This window comes from Prionailurus bengalensis, chromosome A1 (assembly GCF_016509475.1).
Source record: "Prionailurus bengalensis isolate Pbe53 chromosome A1, Fcat_Pben_1.1_paternal_pri, whole genome shotgun sequence".
Taxonomy (NCBI): Eukaryota; Metazoa; Chordata; class Mammalia; order Carnivora; family Felidae; genus Prionailurus; species Prionailurus bengalensis.
This window is the reverse complement of record NC_057343.1, coordinates 100810082-100833714: the sequence shown is the minus strand read 5'-3', so window position 1 is coordinate 100833714 and position 23633 is coordinate 100810082. Positions and strand designations below refer to the sequence as shown.

At 41.1% G+C, this 23633-nt stretch overlaps 1 protein-coding gene across 2 annotated transcripts; it reads left to right on the top strand.

Moving 5' to 3' along the window:
- The first annotated feature begins 632 nt into the window (after positions 1–632).
- Positions 633–17798, top strand: LOX (lysyl oxidase). Of its 2 annotated transcripts, XM_043586137.1 has the most exons (7): positions 633–1824; positions 2185–2293; positions 3914–4051; positions 5780–5936; positions 9022–9117; positions 10044–10159; positions 14167–17798. In XM_043586137.1, exons 1-7 carry the CDS (start codon positions 1200–1202, stop codon positions 14171–14173), a joined length of 1248 nt encoding a protein of 415 aa, XP_043442072.1. In that variant the 5' UTR covers positions 633–1199; the 3' UTR covers positions 14174–17798. The 2 variants fall into 2 exon arrangements, with proteins under 2 accessions (XP_043442072.1, XP_043442080.1); XM_043586145.1 differs by lacking the exon at positions 14167–17798 and having other exon boundaries at positions 1088–1824; positions 10044–10163.
- Positions 17799–23633: the final 5835 nt, after the last annotated feature.

Here is a 23633-nt window from a genome sequence, read left to right as displayed (position 1 = left end):
ACAAACACCATAGGGTGCTTTATGGGACTTTTCAGCATTTAACAAACAGTAATTTAATTATAAATTCCAAAGTCAATCCTCCTAAATAGTCGTACAAGGAGAAAAGTCAGATAAAATGCTTCTTTGAAGCTGCCTTCTGAGTGCTATAGCTCGCTTTGCTGAAATATCCTGGGAGACACTGTCCAGAAGAAGGATGGTTCTTCACTCCCACTCACAGTACAAATCAGGCCGGCATTTTGAAAAAGAGACAGGTTTATTCATCCCTTCAGCGTTAGATGGCTTGGTTCCCTGCAAAATTTCACTTTTGGTTATTAAAATATTCACTGTAGGAAACAAATTTGTAACCCATTTCTCATATTACCTACACACAGAAAAACAAAATCTGATATCTCAGGGTTTATTTGCCGAGGGCGCTTCCCATAAAAGCGAGTGAGTATGCATTGGGAAATTTGTCTGGTTAACTCCTTATGGATAAACGTTAGTCACAATCGTCCCTCCCCGCCCCCTCTTCCCCGACTCTCTCGCCCCCAGCACCCTCCCCACCTCCCGACTTCCCGCCTCTCCAGGGCTGGTGACCTAATAGCATTTTTCTTCGTGCATATTTTGGCGTCGCCCCACGGCCTGGCTGCCTTCGCCTGTCTGAGTCTTTTGAAATTCCTGCATGTTCGCCCCAGATTAAGCCGAGTGTGTCTCAGGATGTGTGTTCCGTTTTGTTCTTTCCCCTTAACGCTGCCTGTGCAACGTGTCTGGGGGGAGGAGGACAGGACGGGGAGGGAGGGGCAGAGGCGAGGAGCTGTCCGCCTCGCACGTTTCCAATCGCATTACGTGAACAAATAGCGGAGGGGCTGCCGGGCCAGAACTGCTTGTGTAACTTTGCAAACGTGCCAGAAAGTTTAAAATCTCTCCTCCTTCCTTCACTCCAGACTGCCCGCTCGCCGGGGCCGCCGCGCCGCTCCCCGTCGCCTTCCAGAAAGAAGGACTGGGAAAGAGGAGCCGGGCGGGTGCCACGTCCCGGCAGCCGCCTGTACCGGACGAGGGTCTGCAGCCCACCCTTGGCGTCGCTTGCTGGGGACTGAGTTACCCGCGCTGCGCCCGCCTCCCCGGTTGGAGAGTTGTCCCTCTCTCTCACGTTTGGGCCCCGTTTTTCTGGTCTCCGAGCTACGTCCTCCCGGAGTGGGGACAATCGGGCAAAGGGAGCGATGCGCTTCGCCTGGACCGCGCTCGTGCTCGGGCCGCTGCAGCTCTGCGCGCTCCTGCGCTGCGCCCAGCCGGCCGCCGGCCAGCAACAGCCCCCTCGCCAGCCGCCGGCGGCCCCGGCCGCCTGGCGCCAGCGGATCCAATGGGAGAACAACGGGCAGGTGTTCAGCCTGCTGAGCCTGGGCTCGCAGTACCAGCCGCAGCGCCGAAGGGACCCGGGCGCCACCGCCCCGGGCGCTGCCAACGGCGCCGTCCCGCAGCCGCGCACGCCCATCCTGCTGCTTCGCAACCGCACGGCGGCAGCACGGGAGCGGACCCCGGGCTCGTCGGGGGCCACCGGCCGACCCCGACCCGCCGCTCGCCACTGGTTCCAAGCCGGCTACTCGCCGTCCGGGGCCCGCGACGCTGGGGACTCGCGCGACGGCAATGGGACGGAGCCAGGAGAGCGCCCGGCGCTCAGTAACCTACGGCCGCCTAGCCGCGTAGACGGCATGGTGGGCGACGACCCCTACAACCCCTACAAGTACACCGACGACAACCCGTATTACAACTACTACGACACGTACGAAAGGCCCCGACCTGGGAGCAGGTACCGGCCCGGATATGGTACCGGCTACTTCCAGTACGGTAAGCACCCCCAAGTCGCCCGAAGCAGCCGGGCACCCCTTCCCCAATTCTGGCTCCCCGACGTGGCTGCCTGGGCGCGGCAGGCCTGAGTCCCGCAGATCCGATCCCTCCCCCTGCGCCTGCAGAGGCAGCCCTGGAATCTGGTGCAAACCGCACTCCCGGCCCCTCCTGCTTTCTTTCCACTTTGCTTTGCAGCCCAGGGCGTCCCGTTCTCCTGCTACCCGCAGCCCGGTTGGGTGAAGGGTGAAGGGTAAGGGACATGGAGGGACCCAAAGCCGGGGGGTGGGGGTGGGGGGCTGGGTTGTCTCAATGCTACCTCTCCCCCTGCCCCCCCCCCCCCAATCGCCTGGTGACATTTAGGTCTCCCGGACCTGGTGCCAGACCCATACTACATCCAGGCTTCCACGTACGTGCAGAAGATGTCCATGTACAACCTGAGATGCGCCGCGGAGGAAAACTGCTTGGCCAGGTACCGACAAGGATCTCCTTGGCCTGGCTACATGCACCCGTCTTGGTTCAGGCGCTGCTCGAGTGCCTGGTTCCCACAGCTCTTGTTCCATGAAGACAAGAGTTGGGCAATGGGGCAAGTGGAATGTGGAATGTGGTCTGCTGGGCATGCTGACCTGGATGGAGAGTGTTTAACATTTTGAAGATGTCTGTGGGTTCTTCTGTCTTTCAAACTCTGCCACAAATCAGGGAGGTGGAGCAAACCCTTACGGTGGAGAGTTGGGATCTCATGATCTTTTTCCAAGATCCTCATACTTTGGAGCTAAAGAACTGTACAATAACGTGGAAAAAAATATTGTAATGGAAGAGCTTGTTAATATCCCCTTAAAAAACCGAGGGCTAACTTGCCAGTGTGGCAGCCCTCAGAGCAAAGCTTCGGTTTTCTTCTTTTGTTTAAGGCCACAGTTTAGCTTCGTTGTTTTGGTATTACTTCAGCCAGAATAAGCCCGAGCAAGAGCTTTGTTTTTGAATCCGTCCTAAAATAAAATCATAGCAATTTGGGGAATGGAATCCTCTGACTTTGCCGCTGGGAAACCAGCAGAGGGAGCAAACGATGTTTTTTGATAGGTCTCATAAAAAAACTGTTCAAGTGCAAAGTGAAAATATTCAGTAGTATTTGAATATATATCCACACAACATATATTAGAAGGAGCAAAGTAATGTTGATCTGTTCAGCTGGATCTTTCTCCCACTTTGACCCTCTGTAACTGTCAGGCGGAAGGAAGAGAAGAAAGCCAAAGTTACCATTTTCATTCCTGACTCTCGCATCACTTACTCCGCTGCTCTCCCTATGATATTATTACAGTCATGCCATTGTTTTGCAGATAGCAAAGTTACAAAATTATTTATCTAATCTGGGTGTATGCTTTTAGAATTATTTCCTCACTTTAAGAAGAAACAATGTTAAATTTAAAGTTCTTTAAAAAAATTTTTTTTTAAGTTTATTTATTTATTTTGAGAAAGAGAACAAGCAGGGGAGGGGTAGAGAGAGAAGGAGAGAGAAAATCCCAAGCAGGCTCGGTGGGGTCAGCATAGAGCCCGATGTGGGGCTTGAACTTAAGAACCATGAGATCACAAGCTGAGCAGAAACCAAAAGTCGGATGCTTAACCTACTTAGCCACCCAGGTACCCCAAAATTCAAAGTTCTTAATAAGGGCATACTTTTTTCTTTTTCTTTTTTCTTTCTTTCTTTCTTTTTTTTTAATTTGCAATCATTTCTACTCATTCATGTGGTTCAACAAGAACTGATTACAAATACAGAATTTACTGATCGTGCATACACATTTAATGCTGATTTTGTTACTTTTTTTTTCACTTTTTAACTGCAGATGTCCCTAGTTGTCATGCATTTACTCATTCCACAAACATTCACAACTGAGATCGGGCCACTTGCCAGGCACCATTCTGGGACCCGGGGATTCAGCAGTAAACAAAATAAGCAAAATGCGCTGGGCTTTTGCAACTGATAGTCTAGTGGGGGGTGGGAGGCAGTCGCCATTATAAACTGGAAAGGTTTTGCTTGTACTTTGTCTTGAGTTAATATCCTGTGGAAATTAAAGTGCTTCCTTTTTGAAAATCACAGCTCAGCATACCGGGCAGATGTCAGAGATTATGATCACAGGGTGTTGCTGCGATTCCCCCAAAGAGTGAAAAACCAAGGGACGTCAGATTTCTTACCAAGCCGACCAAGATACTCCTGGGAGTGGCACAGCTGTCACCAGTAAGTGGATGGGCCTCCTGTCACCAGTAAGTGGGCGGGCCTCCTGTCACCAGTAAGTGGATGGGCCTCCTGGGTACTTGTGAGTTGTTTTTTCCTTTTTCAGGTGGTCCTGGAGGTGAAAAATGCCAAGGTTTAGTTTTTATAGAAGAGGGAGAACACTGCTGTTGGGTATTTTACATTTAGAATTTTCTCTGTGTAATGTGACATCATCAAGGGAATCTGTATTTAAGAAAATACATTAGCTACAAGATCCTTTTATCTTTTAAAATGGAAACTCTAAGCCCAGCTGATTAAAACTGCTATAGGATACAACAGTGGGCTTCATGAGAATTTTATTCCAACATACTACAGGTAAGATTTCTAAAAACAACAATAACAACAACAACAAAAAACTTGTTAACAACAGCCAAGATCATCTACAGTGAGATAACATTTCAGAAAGACCGCAAGTTGTTAGTAGAAGGATTTATATGCCAATTGCAAAGAAAGAGATGATATACTCCATGAGGTGACAAGGACTGACCTCTGTTTTACAAGGCCTGTATCAAACCCAGGGTAAATGCCTGTTCTGTCCTGAATTTAAAGATCCTTATATTAGGCAATTTTATAATTCGCCTTGGTAACTTGCCCAGGTATTTAATGACAGGAAATCCTGAAGGATGCCCTTAAACCTTCTGCAATTTGAACGTTTTTTTTTTTTCTCGTTCTTTCCTTCTGTGAGAAGATAAACAGCTCACCACCTTTCCTTTAACAAGATGAGAAAAACAGATATGAACACCCAATTTTCTGATCAAGTAGAATTATTTTATTTATAAATAAAAGTTTACACTAGTTAAATAACAGTGGTGGGGAAAACACACCATTATTTCTCCTTTGTATTTGAGTAAAGGTTTTAAATACGTGAGAACTCACTTTTTTAAAAACTCACAGAAACCTCCCAAGAGTGCTCTTCTTTTATTTGGAATGAAACATGAGTACTGGCAGCCAAAAGAAATATACTAGAGAGCATATGGCAAGGTCTACTTAAACACAGATAGTTTAATGTCTATTTCTATTAAATATTCAAAGATGAAACAGGGTATAATAGGAAAGCAAAATGCTCAAAATAAGTCTGTTTTTCCTAAAAGCAAAGTTAGATCGCTGTCCCTGGGGTGGGGAGGGAAAGCTAGCATGAATCTGGCTTTAAGATAAACCTGATCTTGGGGTGCCTGGGTGGCTCAGTCAGTTAAGAGTTGGACTTCAGCTCAGGTCATGATCTCATGGTTCGTGGGTTCGAGCCCCACGTCAGGCTCTGTGCTGACAGCTCAGAGCCTGGAGCCTGCTCCAGATTCTGTCTCTGTCTCTCTCTGCCCCCCCCCCCCCACCCGCTCGCACTCTGTCTCTCTCTCTCAAAAATAAACATTAAAAAAAAGAGGTAAACTTTATTTCAATTTCTCTGAGTTTCTTTTTTTAAGTTTATTTACTGTGAGAGAGAGAGAGAGAGAGAGAGAGAGAGAGAGAGAGAGAGAGAGAATCCCAAGCAGGCTCTGCACTGTCAGTGCAGATCCTGACATGGGGCTCACAAAATGTGAGATCAGAGTCGGATGCTCAACCCACTAAGCCACCCAGGCACCCCAAACTTGATCTCAATTTTAATGCGAAAACAAGTGTGGGAGGCAGTGGGGAATTCGTCTAAAATCCTCATGGCTTTCTCTGTATGTTCTGTCTCTGTGTTGTGTGGGACATCAGACATTACCACAGCATGGATGAATTCAGCCACTATGACCTACTCGATGCCAGTACCCAGAGGAGGGTGGCTGAAGGCCACAAAGCGAGTTTCTGTCTTGAGGACACCTCCTGTGACTATGGCTACCACAGGCGATTTGCATGTACTGCCCACACACAGGTACGTTGGCTGCCTGAAATCGGGAACCCACAGGGGGTCATCTGGTCAGGATGGAAAATAATTGGGAAAAGGAAACTGGTGGCTTGGTGATCCGAATTATTCTTAAAGCATTTCCTCATCACAGAAGGTCAATGTGCATAATCGCTATGCTCCCTGATGAAAAGTAGTGGTTTAGCCTCTGAAAAAATCCACATGGTTTCCAGTATCTGCACTCATTCTGTATTCTGTAACTGGCTTGGGGAGTAACTGTGGAAAAGACACCTCTGTGTTCTCCCCTTCAAAACCATTCCTCCCTCCACCTATTAAGTTAGCAACAGAATGGTGATTGGGGCTCGCCAACAAAGAGAAACCTGTTTCTTGAAAAGCTCCTCAAAATCAGTCTCTTTTAAGCATGAAAATAAGAATAGAAGGACACAGTTTCTTTCTCCACGCATATATATTTAAACCTACAGTATAATTGATGTCAGATGTCCCTTGGATGGATTTTTAAAAATAGTGCTGACCTCAGCAGTGTGTATGCCTTATAACGGGAAAATGTGTGTCAGTTAAAAGCCAGGCCAGTATTTCCATAAGAAGCCCTCATTTGTAAAAGGACATTATAATTTTACTCTAGCCGGAATCTTGGCAAGGAGTAGTGAATGTACATCAGGCAGGGCACAAAGGGATGAGCAGCTGGTATCTTGGGGAGTAAATTCTAGGGCTGTGGCAGGAAGCTTTTTGGTGACCTAAATGTCACCACTGCTTCTTTCTCTGAGCTTAAAACACCATAGCAATTGGAGGGGGCAAAAGGTTCAATTCTACATGCCCTGGAGGCAGCACTTATTGTTCAAATAAAAGATGTAACCTACCCACACATTACACATATGTGGGCAGAGAGGTTCCCTTTTCATTCGGCAATCTCCGGCCCCACAGTAGCCGCCTGCCTGTGCACGGCACCTGGAGTTTATTCCCTCCATGTAGGAAAAGAGGCGCTCTGGAAAGCTCTCTGTCGAAATATCTGAATTTAGGTCTGTAGGTATTTATAAGACTTCTAGTCTTCCAACTCCTTGGGGTGACCCCATTTCATTATTTATGGTAGCTTTCTTATCAGTTACTTTCCATGTTGTATGTCCTGTTTAAACACTGTTCACCAGGTCTTGTATTACAAGTGATTTTTGTATTCGTGTTTTTCACTAGACTGATGTTTCTTCAACAGAGACCTTATTTAAAGGGGAAAAAAAAAATCTGACAAAGCCCCAATGATAACTTAGACTAGTTGTATTTTAGTGTAGTTTAAATGTACCCAAACATAAAAATAGATATAACTTCCTTATATCTATACTTTTGTCTAGCTCGTAAGTTCTTAGATAATAAATTTACATGTTCAACACACATGAAACTAGAAACATTTAAATTAACTTCATTAATTTAATGTAACCAATGGTTCTCTTTTGCTAAAACCAAACAGCGAATTTAGACAATGTTGGCTAAGGTTCTACATTTCATTTGTGTTTACAGTTTGACTTTGAATATGTGAAATGCCTGTTTGTTTTTGTTTTTTTTTTTTTTTTAATTTTTTTTTTTTCAACGTTTATTTATTTTTGGGACAGAGAGAGACAGAGCATGAACGGGGGAGGGGCAGAGAGAGAGGGAGACACAGAATCAGAAACAGGCTCCAGGCTCCGAGCCATCAGCCCAGAGCCCGACGCGGGGCTCGAACTCACGGACCGCGAGATCGTGACCTGGCTGAAGTCGGACGCTTAACCGACTGCGCCACCCAGGCGCCCCATGTTTTTTTTAATGGCCTTAAAAATTCCTGTTCTTGGTGTGCTAGTTCAAATAATCAAAGTTAATCACTTAAATTCTGCCAGCTGATGTACCAGTTTCAGAGCTCTTAAAGCTCTTTTGGTAACAAGGTGATCTTAAGCACCAAAGAATTTTGGGTGCTGAAATTCAGTGGCAACAGTGAGTTAAAATGATTCCAACATATGCTTTAAAATTTACTTTAGCATTCGGATGAAAATACAACAGTTAAATCTTCTCAAGAAGGGGCTAATTGCATCAAGAATATACCTATGGACTCCAATTTGAACAGATTTCCCTAGACTGTAACATTCTGGAGAGCAAGGACTGTATCTTACTGGAATTCTCCTCCTCCAGGCCTGTAGAAGGCACTCATTTCCTCATTGAAGTGAATATCTTAGCAACTCGAGTGATGTGGTATTCATTCATTGAGGCATACATTCATCCTTTTAATTTAATAAAATATTTCAGTGACAATGTGAGAGAGAGGGAGGGAGAGAGAGAGACACGGAGAGAGAGAGAGAATGAATAATGTGCTGGTTAAGAATAGGGATCCTGGACTCCTGAATGCCTAAACTCAAAACCATCTCAGCCACTTACCAGCTATATATCCTTGAGTGACTTAACTGACCTTACAGTGCCTCATGTTCCTCATCTGTAAAATGGGGATAATAACAGCTCCTGTCCTCCTGTAGTTGTGAACATTGAATTTATAGACATAACATGTTTTAGATTGGTCCTGGCACATGATACATACTTCATAAATGTTAGCTACTCAAAAATGCAACATAGACACCACCCTGAAGGAGCTTCTAATCTCTAGTGAGATTTATTGTTATACAGTACAATTATAATGTAGAGCATGAGACCACAAACACTATAAAATCCGGGCACTCAGAGTGAAGGAGGGTAATTCCAAGAGAGACTGGAAAGGCTAGTTGAGCTGAGGATGTGTGAGTTAAGGGGATTATTACATGGCCTTTATCGCTGAACTGGTGATATTCTAGAATTTTGGTGGAGGCCTGTCCTGTCACTTAGAGTGTATTTATCACTGGTAACTGATGACACGTGCAAGAAGCTAGATGTATTACTACTTATATTAGTCCTGTGTTTTTTTAGCTGGAGGTTCTATAAGGCTGGGTAATATGTACTTCTCAAAGGAAATGTGATAGAAGTATAGCTTTATGTCAAACTCTTGTAAGTACTCACTTAAAATTTAATTTGCAACTACTAAACACATCCTTTAACATGTTCTAACCTTATACCATCTTTTTAAATAATCTTTAAATTTTCTTTCTTCTAGGGGTTGAGTCCTGGCTGCTATGATACCTATAACGCAGACATAGACTGCCAATGGATTGATATTACAGATGTAAAGCCTGGAAACTACATTCTAAAGGTAGAGAGACCTTTGAAAATAGAAACCTGCAATTTATTTTGATTGCAACTCAATGGACCTCCCCTTCTGAATCCGATGTTAAATAATCACAACCCTGCAAGCAATTATATATCTCATAGGAATATTTCTTTAAAAAGTGTTTTTTTTGAAGTTTATTTGAGAGAGAGACAGAGAGAGACAGACAGTCTGGTAGGGGCAGAGAGAGACAGAGGGAGACAGAGGGAGAGAGGGGGAGGGAGGGAGGGGGAGAGGGAGAGGGAGAGAGGGAGAGAGGGAGAGAGGGAGGGAGAGAGAGAGGGAGGGAGAGAGAGAGAGAGAGAGTGAGAGGGTCCCAAGCAGGCTCCACACTATCAGCACAGAGCCTGATGTAGGACTCAAACTCACAAACTGTGAGACCATGACCTAAGTGGAAATCAAGAGTTGGATGATTAATCAACTGAGCCACCCAGGCACCCCAAAATATTTCTTTTTTTAAATGTTTACTTTTGAGAGAGAGCAAGAGAGCGAGAGAGCGAGAGAGCGAGAGAGAGAGAGAGAGAGGGAGCGAAAGCGAGTGAGCAGGGGAGTGGGAGACAGAATCCAAAGCAGGCTCCAGCCTCTGAGCTGTCAGCACAGAACCCAACATGGGGCTGGAACCCTGAGCCCCAAAGTCTGACCCTTAACCAACTGAGCCACCTAGGCATACGGAAATATTTCTAAACCAACATACGTATATGAAAAAGTTATTTTAAGAACTTCAGTGAAAAATATATGGCCGCCTTCTGTAACTTCTCCAGAGTTTTACCACTTGCCTCACTTTTTAACCCCCCGCCCTGCTTGATGAAGTTGATGCATTTCCTTGTTGTAGCCTTGTGGAACTAGAAAGCTATTAACCAGCAAACACTGCTGATGAAATCTGAAACACAGATGATATTTACATTGCCTAGGTCAGCGTGAACCCCAGCTACCTGGTGCCGGAATCAGACTATTCTAACAATGTCGTGCGCTGTGAAATCCGCTACACGGGACACCATGCGTATGCCTCGGGCTGCACAATTTCACCGTGAGTCCTAACTGCCTAGCTTAGTTGATTCTGTTCTCAAAGCGTTTTAGCTCAGTGACAGGCATTATACATGTGTCTCTTTCTACTACTACCGCAGCTTGCCTGGAAAGCAGTCTGTGCTATCCCGTGATTAGGGTTGATCTTCCTTTAATGATGGTGGAGAAGGGGGAGGGCAGATGTCCTCTGGTTTTTATCATCCTAAAGCTGAGTTTGCAGGACAGGATATACACACAGAACAGACTGTTTACCCGCAAAGCCCCTGGGGCGGATGAATATGTAAAACAGGCCATACGCAGTGTGGGTGACCTTGGGGGATCCCAAACAGTTGGATTTCCTCAATCTTCACCAGAGTCCATGAAGCAGCCCTGAAGAAATTCCTAGAGTTCTTTAAAGTACATTTTGGAAATCACTGCCTTAAAGTACTCCACCGAAGAGGTCAGACCGCCTGTTCTGTACAAAACCAAGATTTTACAAATTTGAGTTCTAAAACCACAAGTACTAGAGAAATATCCTAGGAAGGGAGGCGTGTGTGGAAGTTCCTGCATACTTTTCCTAGCCCCGAAACTCTTCTTTGAATGCAAGCTCAGAGGGACTCCCAGCACATAAATATTAACAGGGGTGGTGCTGTGATGAAAGTAACTGAAGGAAGGTTAGGGAGTTTGGCCTGCTGGTCTCTGCCCTACATGATCCCTTAAGCCCTGCCTGCTCTGGCGGTACTGGCTTAAGGACCCGAACCATCACCTGTGCGACCTGGGAGTGCTACATTCCCAGTAATACAAACACCGTTGGAATGATACTGAAAGTGTCCAGCTGGGAGAGGCACCAGTGCCACTGGGCCACTGTGGAAACGTGTCACAGAGCTGCACTGGAAACTCACACTTAATACCCCTTTCTCCTTGATACACAGCCCAGGACAGTGGTTGGTTGGCCCCACGTAAATCTGTGGTTTGTGGGATTTCGCAGACCTACCCAAACCCAGTTGTGCAGGCTTTCCCCCACACCTGGGCTCCTGGCCAGAGGAGGTGTGGGGTTCAGAGCAGCCCACGTTCCATGCTGTGGGCCGTGTGTTGTGGCTCAGGCTGTATTCACCTGAGACGGAGCCCTTTCCTTATTCTGTAAGGGAGCCGAGCCTGTGCTTTACAAACGGCACCACGGCTTTACAGTTACATGCAGCCTAGGACGGCACAAGGACGGCACCGAGAAAAGATAATCAAATGTATTCTTGGGAACATGCCCACGGTGCAGAAAACCTGGCTGGGCATATGGCCCATATTGTATGGAGTTCATCAAAGGATAACTGAAAATCCTTAGCACATCAGTGTAATTAAAAGAAAAAAAAATGCTTATTTTTGAGAGAGAGAGAGAGCACCGGGGTAGGGGCAGAGAGAGAGGGAGACACAGAATCTGAAGCAGGCTCCAGGTCTGAGATGTCAGCACAGAGCCCAATGCAGTGCTTGAACTCACTCATGAACCGTGTGATCATGACCTGAGCCAAAGTCGGATGCTTAACCGACTGAGCCACCCAGGTGCCCCCACATCAGTGTAATTTAAGCTAAACTAAAATAGTGTAAAATGCATAGATTAATTAATTTCTCTCAATTTTTATGATTCCTTATTCACTCATTCTCTATTTGTTGGCATTCTTGCTTTTGCACTGTGGATTCACTGAGGTCCTAAACCAGCTATTAAAGACTAATGCAAAGATAAATACGGTTTCTAACCCTTTACTGTGTGCCCTTGGAACTGTATGACAGGAATTCTCAATTACTTTACATGTGAATCTGCTGTGTAATGTCTGTCTCCTATCTGTCCCGTCATGGCTGGGACGCAGTCTCTTGTCCATCACTGTATGTACCCAGGTACAAACCTGCCACCAAGTAGCCTCTCATTCAATGCTTGGATAGTAGAGAAATGACCCGCTCTTTCAGGGAATTTAGGGTGTGGAATTGAGAGGCTCAGAGAAAGACACATAGAACTGTAGGAGAGCTACACTCTGAAAATTCCACAAGGGGTAAAATAAAATGCAGGGAAACAGAAGGATCTCTGCTACAAGCCAGGTGACTTTGCAGGTACAAAGGCTGACCTTGTGCTAAGAATGGGTCTGGAGATGTGACTGTTGTAGCACAGAGTGTGTCTTGATTTTCATCAGTAGAATCTATTGAATTGGTTATCGCCAGGTGTTTGAAACAAATAAAAAACCTTTATATTGCTCCAGCACAGAATTGTTTTATCTTTCTTTCTTTCTTTCTTTCTTTCTTTCTTTCTTTCTTTCAACCAGTTGTCATTGACTGTAACTAAATTGCAAGACTTGTTGAGGTAAAATTTTAATAAGTAGTATTGATCAGATAGATGGAAATATGAGAAGGTGAAATGATCTACAGTGATATGTAATCAGATAACAAGATGGTACTTCTCGAGGGGTGGATAATAATGGGAGATGTGCAGAGACTGTGACTCGAGAGAGGAAGCCTTGCCTTCAGATGAATGATGCCTGCCTCCTTTGTTAGGACTTTTGCTTCTGGTCTCCCTTGCTAGGGATAAGCATTCAGAGGAAGGAGCCATCTTCTCTAGCTGAGATTCAGGACTGGCTTTAGGAAAGAATTTGAACTAGGCCTTGAAGGTTGACGAGGACTGAGCTGCAGGGGACAGTTGGGGAAGGGCATGTCAAGAGGAGTTAATATCACTGGTCCCCCCCATGGCAGGAAGAAACTGTAGGACAGATTTGGAAAACCAAGTCTTCTTGTGTGGCTAAGGCATGTGTTTCATGGGGTTAAGAACTGGGCTAAAAGGATGCTAAATTGGGACCAGATCAAAGGGATCACTGAAGAGGAAGCCAGAAAGTTTGAACTTCATTCTGAAGGCCATGGGGAGTCTTTGAAGTTCCTTGATCAAGGAGTGTAACTTGCCTAAAGCCATGGGGTCAGTCTGGTGGCTTGTAAGTGGCACTGCACCTGATTCCCTTGGTAATGTTATAGTACTTTTTTAACTTTAAAAAAAATAATTTTTTAAAAATGTTTATTTATTTTGAGAGAGAGAGAGAGTGAGTGAGACTGGGAGAGAGAGTTCATGCATGCATGCACATTCACAAGCAGGGAGGGGCAGAGAGAATCCCAAGCACAGAGTCTGATGTGGGCTCAATCTCATGAACCATGAGATCATGACCTGAATGAAAATCAAGAGTCAGACACTTAACTGACTGAGCCACCACCCAGGAATCCCTACCGTTTTTAACTCTTTAAAGACATATCATCTCTCAGTTCACTGATTGTTTTTCATGCTAATCAAACACTGGAGAGTATTCCATTGGTGTGTAAAAAGTACCCAGTAAGACAGGGTATGCCTTTGATATAGCCTCTCTCCCTCATTGTCCTCACTGTAAACAAATTGTATGGACCCACTGACTGTGGCCCAGTTCAGTTTCATGATACTGTGATTAAGTTCTCCACTCACAAAACTTAGTATCTGGAAATTGACGGTCTGTGACTTAAGACTGCTTATTTTCTTTATGTGGGGATCTGTGATCATAGTATAAATACTGTATTTCATTGATTGGCTTTGACCCTGTATCTGCCTATGAATGCATCATTCTACATCCAAAACTGTGCTGAGAGAGGAGTAACGTGGGACAGTGCAGAGGCCAAGACCCTGCGTCTAGGTGGACATACTGTACTTGCTCCCTGGAGTGAACTCATCTGGGCAGGGCTTCTGGTCCCATAAGGCCTGCTTTACTCTCCGTTCTTTTAGAGGCTGTTTCTTTTACCTTTACACATCAAGTCTGTAGATACCAGACATACACTGTCTATTAACAAAGCCACTAACAAAGTCACCTCCTTCAAATCAGTATTAAAAGAGTGTATTCATGGGTAACTTCATAAGGTGACTGTTGCTTAGGTGGAGAGAAATTGCTACAGATTTTTTTTTAAAGGGTCAACTTTAAACGTGTCTACTGTACTCATTCATAATATTATCAAGTTGATAACTTGTCTTATTTTGTTTTCTTAATCTAGGTATTAGAAAGCAAGCCAAAACTCCCAATGGATAAATCAGTGCCTGGTGTTCTCAAGTGGGAAAAAATAGATTAACTTCAGTAGGACTTATATATTTTCAAAGACAGAACAGAAAACAACAAAAGAATTTTTTTTTGGACTCTTTTACACCCAAGCACATAACTGGATTTTGGACATTTAAATTGGCATTATTTGGGACATTTTTAATATTATTATTTGTATTACCTTGCGAATGAACACAGTGTTTCCATTCTGTAGATGTACACGTGGTCCTTTCAAGGAAATCCAAATTTCTTAGGCTCCTTCAGAAATTACAGTGTAAAAGGGAAAATAACATTTCAGTGAATGAGCCAAAATTACTATGAACTGAGAATTTTCTTAAGTGCTGAAACTTCAGTAAACCATAGCAATAACTGGCTTGTATATGTCTTAGCATAGATCCGTTTAGAAAGGAGGTTCCTACTGTGCGAATAGATATGGACACATCTGGTGCTGAGGAAGGACCAAACATATTACCATTGGTGTCAAGAAATATTATTATATAGCAGAGAAATGGCAACATATGTATTCAGATAGTTACATCCCTATATAAAATTTATGTTTACATTTTAAAATTAGTAAACTCCTGTCTTTCTGTTTAAGTGTACCATTTCATTCTGACTTAAATCAGCTTTGTTTTGGAACAAATTAAGTAACTGAGCTGCCCAACTCCTGTCTGACATTCACTGTTCCTGCCTCAATTCTTTATTTTTCCTATGGGCAGAGACCTTTTAAGTGGCATTCTTAGAATCACCATTCTGGGGACTGGTATACGGAGGATGACTGTGTGAATGGGAAGTCATTCTGATGATAGATGTGATACATTCAGAGATACTATGTATGCATTTAAGTATATGGACCTATTAGCTAAAAATATTTTCCTTGTTGACATAAAAATCATACAAACAAGTCCCCAAAACCACAACTGTCTCTCAAATACTTTAAAAAAAAATTGATGAAAAACATCTTAGGATTTTCAACTTTTCTACATTTTTTTAATGTAGAAAATGAAGAATGCTTTAAAATGAAGAATGCTAAAAAAATTTTTTTTTAATTATCCAGAATAGAAAACATCATATCTAGATATAGGAACATTATCAGGTCATCCAGGAATCAATCATACATTTTTTTTTCCTGTGTGTCTGAAGTGTAAACCAAATTAGCAACGCATGTAACACTACATACTTGAGGGGTTGGTGAATAAGGGAAAGAGAATACTTTCTATACAACGAAGGGCTGTGCTGCACCATGAGACAGCTGTGATTTTATTTTCAAACTGTGAAACCATGTGCCACAACAAAATTTGGAAGATTCCTTTTTTCCCCCCTAGATCCAAAAGGTGCAGAGAAAAATCAAATGACACTTTTAAGTTAGTGGTGCTCAGGCAGAAGTCTTCCTACGTGAACCAGTATTCAAATCTCAAGCAAGGGATTTCCAGTGCCCGGACATGTTTGGTAGAATTTAAAAGTGAGGTGGCATCCCTCACTGTTATGTCACGTATATCATACGTCATAGACTCGTAAAGTCAACACCAACTACTAAGAATCGTTCCCTACTCACTAGTGCCTAGCGTGGCAAGAGGGGCTAGAGATGGACCATCGTCCAGGCGCCGATGTGATCCTCCTCTACCAGGGCACACGCTTACCAACAGAGAATGCGGCTTGATAGAGACCCAGAACTTTTACTGAGCTAGTATGTGAGCTACGGAATAGCTTCTTTGATGTACCTCTTTGCCTTATGTTGCGTTTTTTAGTTTTAAGACTGTAGAGAGATCCTTTCAAATTATTATCTTTTCTAATAGAGATATTTTAATATACTTGCTTAAAAAAAAAACACAACAAAACTACTGTCAGTATTAATACTGAGCCAGACTGGCATCTACAGATCAAGGCCATTGAGATTCTTATCCTTGTAAAAATTATAGCATGACCTTTGAACACATATGAGAAGACATTTACTATCATTCATGGAGCTTTCCATCTGTCTGTCCATCCATCATCATTCAAGGGCCTAATTACATGCCAGGTGCTTACATGCTAGGCCTTGGGATATTAAAAAACAACAACTGTCCCCTAACCTCAAGAAGTATTAAAAATGTCATTATCTCCCTTTAGGTCCACTTTATTTCATTTTTAACAACTATAAGTACATGTCTGAAATTTTTCTTTTTTTAGCACTATTGTTTTTCATGACCATATTTTATTTTAAAAAAATAAGTTAAAATAAATAGCTATATGCATGTATGTGTTACTAATAATTAAAACTATGTTTTCAATCCTTGAAATGTCTGCCTCTTAAATATAAAGCCTACTATTTGGTTGATTTTGAGAAAAAAAAGTTTCAATTAGGAGGCTAAACTTTCTTGCTTATTCCTTATGTAAATATTCCTTCCTCCCATTACCCTTAAACACTCCCGAATAACTCATAAGTATTGGTTTAACACTCAATATTTTTGAACCTCAAGGGATCTTGTCTCTGAATAACCACAAAAATTCACATATAGTGATTAGCTGGTCAAAGTTATTCATTAATAAAATTTAAACAAAAAACATAATCCAGCCTTACCAAACTCCAAATAAAATATTTTTTAAAAAGAAGATAGAAATAATCCCAAGAATGTGGAGTGCTGGAAAGAGATTGGCTTTTAAACTAATAAAGACTCTGAAAAAAAGGACTAAATAAGAAAATAATTTATTGACTCCTTCCATATGCCATGTTAGTAGCCTCATAATTATTTAGACTGCAGTCTGCATTAAAGATGTCTTGACCTTTGAGGCTAGGATTCAGTCTCCCAACAGTACTATAACATACGAATCCACAAGTATCCACAAGAATCCATTGCCTGTTTCCAGGAAATCTTTATATTTTTACATAGTAATTTTATCCACAATTTCTATCATCTAATTATTCACTACGTTTTGTTTGTAATAATGAACAATTTTTTTCTCTCTGAAATCTCATCGGATAATCACACTTATAAACATTCGTAATATTCAGATTCTGAAGGAAATGCAGTCCACTAAAATGATCATGGCACTGAGAATTCATCTTTAGCAAACTGTGTGAAAATACAATTTAAAAATACCTTGTTTTGATATTAACTATATAGTAAATGATAAGTAAAAATGCCCCTTTTCTGGATTTTTTATGTTCAGAATTCATATTCACAATCAGCATATTCAATCAACAGCTCTATCTCATTCCCAACTACCCAAAGGCCTGGGCCACTTTTGAACACTTAAAGCATTTCATTTATCCTTCAAACCAGAATGGTGCTGAAATATTTCAACTTGAATGTAAAATGTATTAAGTCTTAGCTCACAAGATAGAAACATTTAATATATAAATGCTTGCTATGAACTAAATGACATGTGATTTGGTATTGTAATGTTTTTGATGAAGTTTTAGTTTCTTCCAAATTTTTCAGGAATCCTATTTGTAAAACATCTGTAACTTTTTTAAAGAGCTTTTATTTTAAATGCCCAGACACTGGCTTTATATTCTTCTTTACATTCTCACATTCTTTTATTATATGCCTATACTATGATTGCAAGATTATGTAAAAATGCCTTGAATAAATGATTTCAAGTGTCTATAGTGGTCATTTGTTGTTAAATACAAATAAATGATATGATTTTCATTTTAGGTTAAAATCTTAAAATCATGACTATGGCTGGTGGTTTTGCTTAGTTGCCTTTTGTATTAACAAATTGTTTAACGAGCTCACATGGCTTGAAACTTGTTTCTGATGGATAAAAATGTAGCTGATGTTTTAAAAAGAAACTTGCACATGAATTGATCCTAACCTCTCTAAGGATGCACAGCAGGCATTATGAGAACAACCACACTCTGATTTATAAGAAATATACATGAGCATATATATACTGCTAGGGGACTTATCCAACTCAAGCTACAAGTTATTTATATAAAGAGAATCATTGCTATCACAGATGTCTTATCTAAAGGTATATCAGATTGGCCTGGGAGCTGATAACCTGGAAGGACAAACAGGCACCAAAGTGTGGACAAGTGCTTTGGGGGGACAATTTGCAAAATCAACTCACAATTCACCTTTAATGAGCTCTTGCAGGTAAAATGGATGTAGGCTTGTGGCCAGCAGGTTGCAGACCTGAGTAGTCTGTTCTCAGTGACACCACAAATTTCATGCTTCCCTTGCTTGCTCAAGGCAAAGTATCTGAACACACTTTCATTATTAATAAAAATATGATTTCTCTTATCTCGTCAGTGGTCAGTGTTTTGAGTACTCTTCATTCAACCAAAAGCTCATGAAACAAAGACAGGGGAGAGTGGACCTTTCCTTGTGTTAGAAAAGGTGCCTGTCTTATGACACTCATTTATTAATATTTCTAATCCTTGCCACAGGTATTAGTAGAGGATTAACAGAGAGGTGGAATAACCAATTAAAGCATGTATAGAAGAATTCTAATTTTGCAAGATACTGTTACTCAGAAAGAATCACATAGAAAAATAGATATGGGAGATGTTATCTCTATGGTGGAGATTCCTAATACATATTAGCATATTAAAGAGTCTCAGAGATCCTGCAGTAAAGAAATCAATTTGTCTGTGTTATCCAGTATTTCTCACATTTGTTTTGCCACAAAAGTTTTGTTTTTTGGTTTTTTTTTAAATAGCACTTGTTATTCTGTTAAGCCATTTATCTTGGACAACTCTGGCATATGACATACTAAGTAATTACCAGTTCATAAAAATGAGATAATTAATTAATTAATTAATTAAAACAAATTGAAGAGGGCATCTTTTGGGATGAGCACTGGGTGTTGTATGGAAACGAATTTACAATAAATTTCATATAATAATAAAATAATTATATATTATAATTAAATAAATAATATATATACAATATATATTTATATATATAGAAATATATATAAAAATATATATATAAATATAATATATATAATATATAAATATATATAAATATTATATATAAATATATAATATATATAATATATATAATATATGATTATATATAATATATATAATATAATATATTATATATTATATATTATATATTATATATATTATATTAATATAATATATAAATATTATAATTAAATAAAATAATAATATAATGAAAATAATAAAATTTCATGTAATAATAAAAAACAAAAACAAAAACAAAAAACAAATATATGATAGTGATAGTATTTGGACTGTGGGACACAGAAACACTTAAAACCCACAAATTCATTGCTTGCCTTGCTTTCTAAAAACCTAATGGTTAAATAGGATCCTTTCAGTTGAGATCATTATTTCAGTCTCTAAACCATGTTCTATTTTAGAAGGAAACATACATCTTTCCTATCTGTCCAATAATTTGAATGCTTTAGATACTCCTCATTAAAATCTCTCCTCTCCCAGATATCAGTTGTTTGTAGCATTCAGGGCGAATTAATCATTTTCTTCATGGTTCATTCATTTTGTATAGTTGAAATAATTTCATATGTGATAGCATCATTTAAGTAAATTTCAAGTAAATCTTAGTATTTCTCAACAAGGACAGGGAAAAACAGGATTGGGAATGAATGACTTGGAAGGATATATGCATATTTATAATTTGCTGCCAATAATTCGCTGCTTAACTATGGGTAACAGGCACCAAATCTGGAGAGAGAGAGAGACAGAGAAAACTCACAAACCAAAAGGTGAATGAACCGTCAATACAATGACCAAGAAAATGGACTGTTAGAACACTGCTAGTTTTCAGTACCTTTACAGACCAAGTCAACCCAGCGGTCATGACAGCTGTATGTACCAAGGACTAAGGACAAATATAATGGTAGAGACGGGTCAGAAACAACTCCTTTTTGCAATCAGTTCAAATAATATTGGATCTTCATTGCACTTATCTTTATTGAACGAATGTAGATATCTGGAGCCAATGTTACCAATGAGTTATTTGCAAACTAGTGAATTATACCACAGCAAACATCCAAGTCAACCATTTTTAGTTATTACAATGACATTATCTTTTTAGAGGGATGGTATTAGGAAAAAAAAAAAACGTTTTATGAGAATCTATAGCTAGGGTGCTGCTGGAGGTAACATTCATGGATAAATAAACAATCTGGTAGTTGTGATCACTTCATTTTTGTTTTAGTGCCCTTTGGTTTCTGGTAACAGAAACAGATCTCCAACTTGCTTAGTCCAAAAAGGAATTCATAGGCTCATGTAACCAAAAAGAGGAAAAGCAAAGTTAGGGTTTGCTGAAGGAGCAGCTGTTATCAGGAAATCAAACACCATCAAGGCCACATTCTTACTGCCTGTTCTCTGTTTATTTATATGTCAACTTCAGGCTCTCGGTTTTAGTTTCCTCATGAGGATGGAAACCTTCTTGCCTACAGATACAAATCTGGGTGCACAACTACCTGGCTCGCTGATCAGAAAGAAAATATCAATAACCTGTAGCTCAAGTTTGAAAATCTAGGGAAGGTATTTCCTAAGCTCAGACTCAGTCATGTGAATATTATGACAGGTCTAGGTTGAGTCAAGTGCTCTTTCTTATTCAATCACCAAAGTCAAGGATGAATCGTCAGGCAAGAGACCGGCTGCTCCCATCCAAGCACATGACTGCATTTTGGCTTTATGCGTGGGTGTGAAAGGAAAGTGAGGGAAAAGAAAATGATTGCTCCAGAGGCAGGGGTGAATTATTATGGGTACTGTCAATGAGAAGTTTACTGGGAGCCAGCAAGCCACCCTATTTATTTCTAACAAAAAGATTAACAAAATCAACATCTATATGGTCCAACTCATGACCTTTTCTTCCAGCTAGTCATTCAACTGATTTCTGTGAAGACAATCCCATATTATCAGTATCTAAGGGCTGATTTTTCCTCCAGAAGGAAACAGTGCTGTCCTGCTCTCCCTTTCAACACTGCCCTTCCTCCCCTACTGGCAGGTCTAAACAACCTGTTCACTTTCACCCCACCTTCTGTGTTTCATGAAGTTTTAGCAGGACATTTCAGGAGGGAGGCTTATCCTTACAAGTGAGAAGACTTTAGTTCCTTCCTTCCAATCCAAACACAGTGGAGTTGCAAAAAGGAGGGTGGAGTCAAAGATAAAACAGGAAAAGAACAAGAGGAAAAGCCATTCTTTTAAGGTTTTGCTCCCCCAGGTGCTACCCATTTCCAATGACCCCTCTCCCATCCTTCTATTTTCTTGTTAATCATTGAGCATCAGTGAGAGGCTGTCTCTGGAAGCAGTACCTTGGGGAGAGGGCATTGCACTCTTTATTTCCATTAGTTACATTGTGCTTTTAACACATTTACAGTCCCTGTAGCATGGGTACAGTTCAGTGGTGGAAAAAAGTCAGAGGGAAAACTCAGAAAAAAGCGCGACAACATACCAGTGTTCTGGAATAACTGCAGTGGTATTGAGAGCCTTGGGTGACAGTACCTAGCAGTCAGCTATGCTCATCTATCTCTCAATATTCACCCCATTCATTCTTTTTAATCCAGGATATAGAAAAACTGACGTGTGGTTGATGCTGGAGAGGTGGGGGTGGTGCAAAGGTGTGACAACTCATCCCAGAGGTTTCTGAACCTGATTCCAAGAGCATCGGTGGTTCAGCTACATTTGCTTTGCAGATCAGAGATCTAAGGAGATGAGGTCAGAGGGATGGGAACAAAAACACACACATGGTGTGGCTTCTTCCCTAATTTAGGCAACCTGCTCTCTGGAAAATTCCCTACCAAGCCAAGATTGTGTCCAAGGTCCAGGCTGACCAGGGATGCTTTTTAGTCCACAGGGAGTTATCCTGTTATTGTTTCAGAGTTTGAGAAGGCTTATCAGGCGTGAGGCACACATAGCTTTATTCCCTACCCCCACCTCCCCAATTTTCTCAGGAGAATATTCTGTGGAAAAAAATGACATACTCTCCTTTTCTCTCTCCTCATGCACAGGATTTCACAATTTAGCTACAGGGGGTCCTCAGGGATTCTTTCTCAGTGATCAACAAGAGGCCAGTGTGAGTACTTTAACCTCAGACACTGGTCTCATTTGAAAATGCAAGGAAAAAAAAATCCAAGACTTGGACTTTACCCTATCAGAATATTTTGGACCTTTACTCAAAATCAATATGTCCATCCTGTTTTAATGGAAATCATTTAAGTTCGTTGCCATTAATAAAAAATACCCATTTCTCACAGTTCTCTAATATCATGAAAAATCGAGTTAGTATTCAAACTTCAAACACTGTCTCATGACTTGTTTCTTTTTTTTTTTTTTTGAGTTGGTTTATTTAAATCAGGATCAAAGAAGGACCACACATTGAATTTGATTATAATCTGTTTTTAGTCTCTCTCTCTTTTTAAACATCTTTTTTTATCATTTTTCCTTTGCCTTGCTATTAATATGTATGAAAAAAATAGGAATTTTTATAGGATACCTATTCTCTCAGAATTTTCTACATTCTAGATTTTGTCGACTGTATCCTGGTGGTGTCATTTAATCCACTCCTTTGTTCTTTGTATATCCTATAAAAATTCTGGAGGAGTGACCAGATAGGGGCTGGGTTTGATCTGGGGGAGCAAGAAGACTTGACAGGTGGTAGTGTGCCCCACACAACTGCATCCCATGAGGAAGCCCAGGATGTCCCCGGCTGTCTCTCTTTTTGTGATGGTAAGAATGATCTGGGGATTCAGTGTTGTCTGATGCATCCACTGTAAAATTCCCCTCCATGTTTTCACGCACTCATTTTAGCAGCCATTAATGATCACTGCTAGATCTATTATCAAATGACCAGAATCAGTGACTTTTTCTGAAGAGCTGAGAGAATTCCATAACGGCATGTATGGTCTCTCATTGGAAATGAACTACTTGTTCCTTTCATTAATGTACTTTATTAAATTAAATAACATTTAACATGGAACTTGATAACTGACCTTTTTTTCCCCCCTCCTTTTTGTAATTTGAGATAATTTTGGAACCTTATGAAAGACATTTAAGGTGCTGTGCTCTTTCACAAGGAAAGCCAAAACGTTGTTTTTGGAGCTGCTTTTATCGTGCGTGTGTATTTTTCCCCCATTATTGTCAAGTGTAATTTTAACCTTACACAAATGATCTGTTGATCTGAAATATCATGGGAAAACTTTGACCTAGAACATTTTCAAAGAGGTCAGTTACTGGAAATGCAAGAAAGCTAAGGACACTTGGCAAGGTGGATATATTACATGCTTTAAATCTCTACACAAGTCCATAGCTTTCTTCTTCCTCAGACTTTTCAGTTTTAAATTTGGTTTCTCAATTTCCTGTTAACTGAATCTCAAGAACCCTAACAACATTCAAGACCTGCCTTTATCTGGCCCCAATTCCCCACTTCATCGGTTGTATACCCTACCATTTATGTGCATTTCCCTTCTAGCCAAGCTAGACAAATGTCCATT

Coding starts and splice junctions, on each gene's coding strand:
- LOX (XM_043586137.1), top strand. CDS start 1,200: ATGCGCTTCGCCTGGACCGCGCTCGTGCTCGGGCCGCTGCAGCTCTGC. Junction 4,052..5,779: donor GAGTGGCACAGCTGTCACCA/GTAAGTGGATGG, acceptor GTGGGACATCAG/ACATTACCACAGCATGGATG. Junction 5,937..9,021: donor CATGTACTGCCCACACACAG/GTACGTTGGCTG, acceptor TCTTTCTTCTAG/GGGTTGAGTCCTGGCTGCTA.